The 3,815-nt window shown below is 61.3% G+C and overlaps 1 protein-coding gene across 1 annotated transcript in view; it reads left to right on the top strand.

The window, feature by feature from the left end:
• The window catches only part of EMILIN3 (elastin microfibril interfacer 3), a 5,974-nt gene that overhangs the window by 822 nt on the left and 1,337 nt on the right, over window positions 1-3,815 (top strand). Inside the window, exons 2-4 of the mRNA XM_015563944.1 lie at window positions 1,145-1,267; window positions 2,495-2,715; window positions 2,991-3,813. Of these exons, the coding sequence (XP_015419430.1) occupies window positions 1,145-1,267; window positions 2,495-2,715; window positions 2,991-3,813 (1,167 nt within the window). The remainder of the gene's footprint in view (window positions 1-1,144; window positions 1,268-2,494; window positions 2,716-2,990; window positions 3,814-3,815) is intronic.

Below are 3,815 nucleotides of genomic sequence, written 5' to 3'. Positions count from 1 at the left end.
TCCTGGCAGTGCCCGCGGAAACCTTTCCAGCGAAGTAACATTTTCCAGCTGCGCTGTGTGCAACCCGGACGCAGCGGACCAGGTGGAGGGAAGGGAGGGAGGGCGGTCCGCACGCGGGGCTCTCTCTCTCTCTCTCTCTGACTGACACACACACACACACACACACACACACACACACACACACACCGCGGGCCTCGACTACTCCCCTGCCCCATCAGGTCGGAGATCTAGCCCTGCTCCCGGCAGCCCGCCCTTTCCCTCCGTCAGCTGGGCCCCAGCAGCCCCTTGGCAGCCCCAACGTGGGTGGGCCACAGAGCTAGTTGGGACTCCTGGGTCCTGGGTTCATGTTGTGGCTCCAGAGCTCCACAGCAGTCCACAGGTGGCTGGTTTATGCCAGGCAGCCACCACCCCAGCCCTTGTGGCCGGTAAGTGAGGTTGTTGCCCCTCCCCTGTCTCAGCCTCTGGTCTTTCTTAGGCAGTAGCATGCCAACTGGTCTCCAGGTGAGTTAGGGGCTCTGCCTGGGATGCTAGCATTTGAACTCTAGATGCGTTTCAGAGGTATTGGAGTGTCGGCCAATAGCAGACACTTAGTGGGCCTGGGCACATCAGAGCAGGCTTCCTGGAGGAAGCGGTAGAAGAAGTGATCTGGGGATGAGAAACCAGAACAGAGGCAGGGGGCAGAAAGGTACAAGGTGGATGCATTGCCCCAGGAGTCAGTCACGGGAGGAAGAGAGAAGGGTGATTTCAAAGGCCTCGTGAACTATATTGAGACCTCAGACACCTCCAGTGCTAAGGTGAGGAGGTGAGAGCCAGTGAAGGAGTTGGAATGTGGCAAAGCCCTCGGTGGGGAATCCAGGGTGGGTCTCTTCTCCAGGCAGGGAGGGCAGAGGTCAGACCAGGGAAGGGCAGCTGCACCAGACTCCTGGTTCAGTACAGAGCTGAATCCAGTGACCAACCCAATGGAGAGGCTGGAACCAGCAAGACCAGCGGTGGGCGGGACCCCAGGCCCAGGGCCCTGGCTCCCAGCAATAAGGAGAAAAGATGGGGTCACATCTGCTGAGGCCTACAGATGGAGGAGGGGGTATAGGAGCTTCAGTGGCCCAGCCCAGGCCAGATATTCCAAGGATGCCATTCTCCCCTGCAGGGCCCTCTGCGCCTACGTGGTGCACAGGAATGTGACCTGTGTCCTACAGGAGGGAGCAGAGAGCTACATAAAGGCTGAGTACCGGCAGTGTGGATGGGGGCCCAAGTGCCCCGGGACAGTCACGTGAGTGCACCCCCATCCCACCCACTCAGGATCCCTGGGCCCATGCCCCAGGCCTGCCTTAAGCTGAGAGCAGCAGCCAGCTCTACAAGGGCTTCAACTCTCTTAGAGCCCACACCAGCCGGGTGGAAGGGGCCAGGGAGGAATCAGGGGCAGGCTGATCTGGTCAGAACCCACAGGGGCACCAGGGGAGGGTTTCTAGGGGAGAGGCAGCACCAGGCAAGGAAGAAGCAGGGACAAGGGTTGGGGGTGGGGGGCACAGGGGAGAGCAGAGGGTCACACTGGCAGTGGTTGATGCCAAAGGGGCCCCGGGCAGACTCAAGGAGGGCTGTGGTGATGTGGAGAAGGCAGGCCAGGGGTGAGGGTATGGGAAGGGCCTGCTCCCATCTCTCTGCCCTGTCACCTTTGGCACAGGAAAGGAAGGTGACAGGGTGTTATGAAGGCAGGAAGACATCTAGACTGTATCCAGTGTCTGAGAGTGGCCCTGAATACCAGCCAGGGGCCTCAGACTGGCCAGATGGGGCCAAGTGAGGATGTGTGGTATATCCCCCATAGGTGGGGTGCTCAGGTCTGTACTTGGAGAGGTTCAAATGCAGGTCTGAATACAGCCTGTGAACTTGGGATCCTTGGGCACGTGCCCCAGTCATGCCTTCAGTGGGTGAACAGCTGAGGGAGTGGCCCCTGCTCTGCCTTCCACCTGGCCCTTCACCGCTGTGCTCAAAATCAGAGGTACCTTGTCACCAGCCTCCATCACCAGAGCTGAGTTTCCAGAGTAGGGTAGGAAGGAGTGGAGAGAAGGGGGAGCTGATGGGAGCTCAGAGTGGCCCCCGGGCAGTGAGAGGAGCTGCTTGCCCAGCTCCAGGGCAGTACACCTTTGTCAGAATTCTTCAAGGTCCCACCAAAACCACAGTGAAATTTCTGACGGCAGTATGAGCTCAAGGGTGTCCAGGTGACCCTGGGAGCCTTGGGGCTAAATTCTTGTTCCTCTTTTCCTGCGTTCCCCTAGCCCATCTCTGAGCCTTGGCAAGGCCTGCTTCCATCCCTCAGCCCTGTCGCCTTCAGCACAGGAAGGATACCCCTGGGGGTGTGGTGGAGGCAGGGAGACACCTAGACTATATCTAAGTGTCTGAGAGTGGCCTGAATACCAGCCAGGGGCAAGGTCACCTGCCAGGAGGCAGGCGCCTCAGCCCACAGACACAGAGCCCTGCTCTCTCCCCATCCCTGGCCCAGGTACCGCACAGTGCTCAGACCCAAATACAAGGTCGGCTACAAGAAGGTGACGGAACTCTCCTGGCGTTGCTGCCCTGGGCTCACTGGAGAAGGCTGCCCTGAGCACCTCACAGACCACGGGGCTGCCCCACCCCAGTCGGAGCCTGAGCCCCAGATTCCCTCCGGGCAGCTGAGCCCAGGCCCCAGGCCCCCTCCTAGCAGAGCCACCCCCAGCCCTTACGGTGAGTCTGCCCATGGAGACCCTACCAAGGTGGTTGGGTTTCTTGGGGGAGGTGGGAAGGGGACTGACCCCAAGCTAGCTGAGCTTGGGCAGGGCTAGGGAGAGTGCATCTTGTGCTGAGCAAAAGGGCGAGCCCTCAGGCCCCCTCCCCAAAGTGACAGAGCTATGCCCAGCAAGGTTGGCTTAGAACAGAAAATCAGGTGGCTTGGTACCAGGACAAGCTGAGAGAGCCAGGCCAGTGATCCCGCCCCGGGGTTCTCTCCTTCTCTTTCCCAGGAAGGAAAGGCCTGGGGTTGTTTGGTGAGCGGCTGGAACGCCTGGAGGGTGATGTCCAGCGCCTGGCGCAAGCATATGGTACCCTCAGCGGCCTGGTGGCCAGCCACGAGGACCCCAACAGGATGACCGGTGGCCCCAGAGCTCCCGATGCCCAGGTGGGCTTTGGAGGCATCCCCGAGGGGTTTGTGAACCCTGGAGACAGAGCTGGAAGGCCACTCACACCTCCTCTGGACGAGATCTTGAGCAAGGTGACAGAGGTGAGCAACACACTGCGGACCAAGGTGCAGCTGCTGGACGAGGTGCATGGCCTGGCCCTCGGCCACGAGGCCCGCCTGCAGCAGCTTCGGGAGGCGCCCCCATCTCCGCTCACCTCCCTGGCCCTGTTGGACGAATATGTGGACCGACGGCTGCATCAACTCTGGGGGAGCCTGCTGGATGGCTTCGAGCAGAAGCTGCAAGGCATCCAGAGCACATGCGACCTGCGGGTGCAGGAGGTGCGGCAGCAGTGCGAGGAAGGTCAGGCGGCCAGCCTGAGGCTGCACCAGAGCCTGGATGGCCGGGAGCTGGCCCTGCGCCGGGAGCTCTCACAGCTGGGCACCCGGCTGCAGGGCCTGAGCGTGGCTGGTAGGGGCAGCTGCTGCAGCCAGCTAGCCTCGGTCAGTGCCCGCATGGACAGCCTCGAGAGCAACCTGCAGGCCGTCACCGAGGTCCAAAGGGGCCATGGCCCCAGCACCAGGGATGAGCTCACGCGGCTCTCTGCCGCCATGCTCAATGGGGGTGTGGATGGATTTCTTGAGGGCCTGGAGACCCTCAATGGGACAGACA

This window comes from Myotis davidii, unplaced genomic scaffold, assembly GCF_000327345.1.
Source record: "Myotis davidii unplaced genomic scaffold, ASM32734v1 scaffold199, whole genome shotgun sequence".
NCBI classification, from domain to species: Eukaryota; Metazoa; Chordata; class Mammalia; order Chiroptera; family Vespertilionidae; genus Myotis; species Myotis davidii.
The sequence above is the reverse complement of the archived record's forward strand: the minus strand, read 5'-3'. Positions and strand labels throughout refer to the sequence as shown.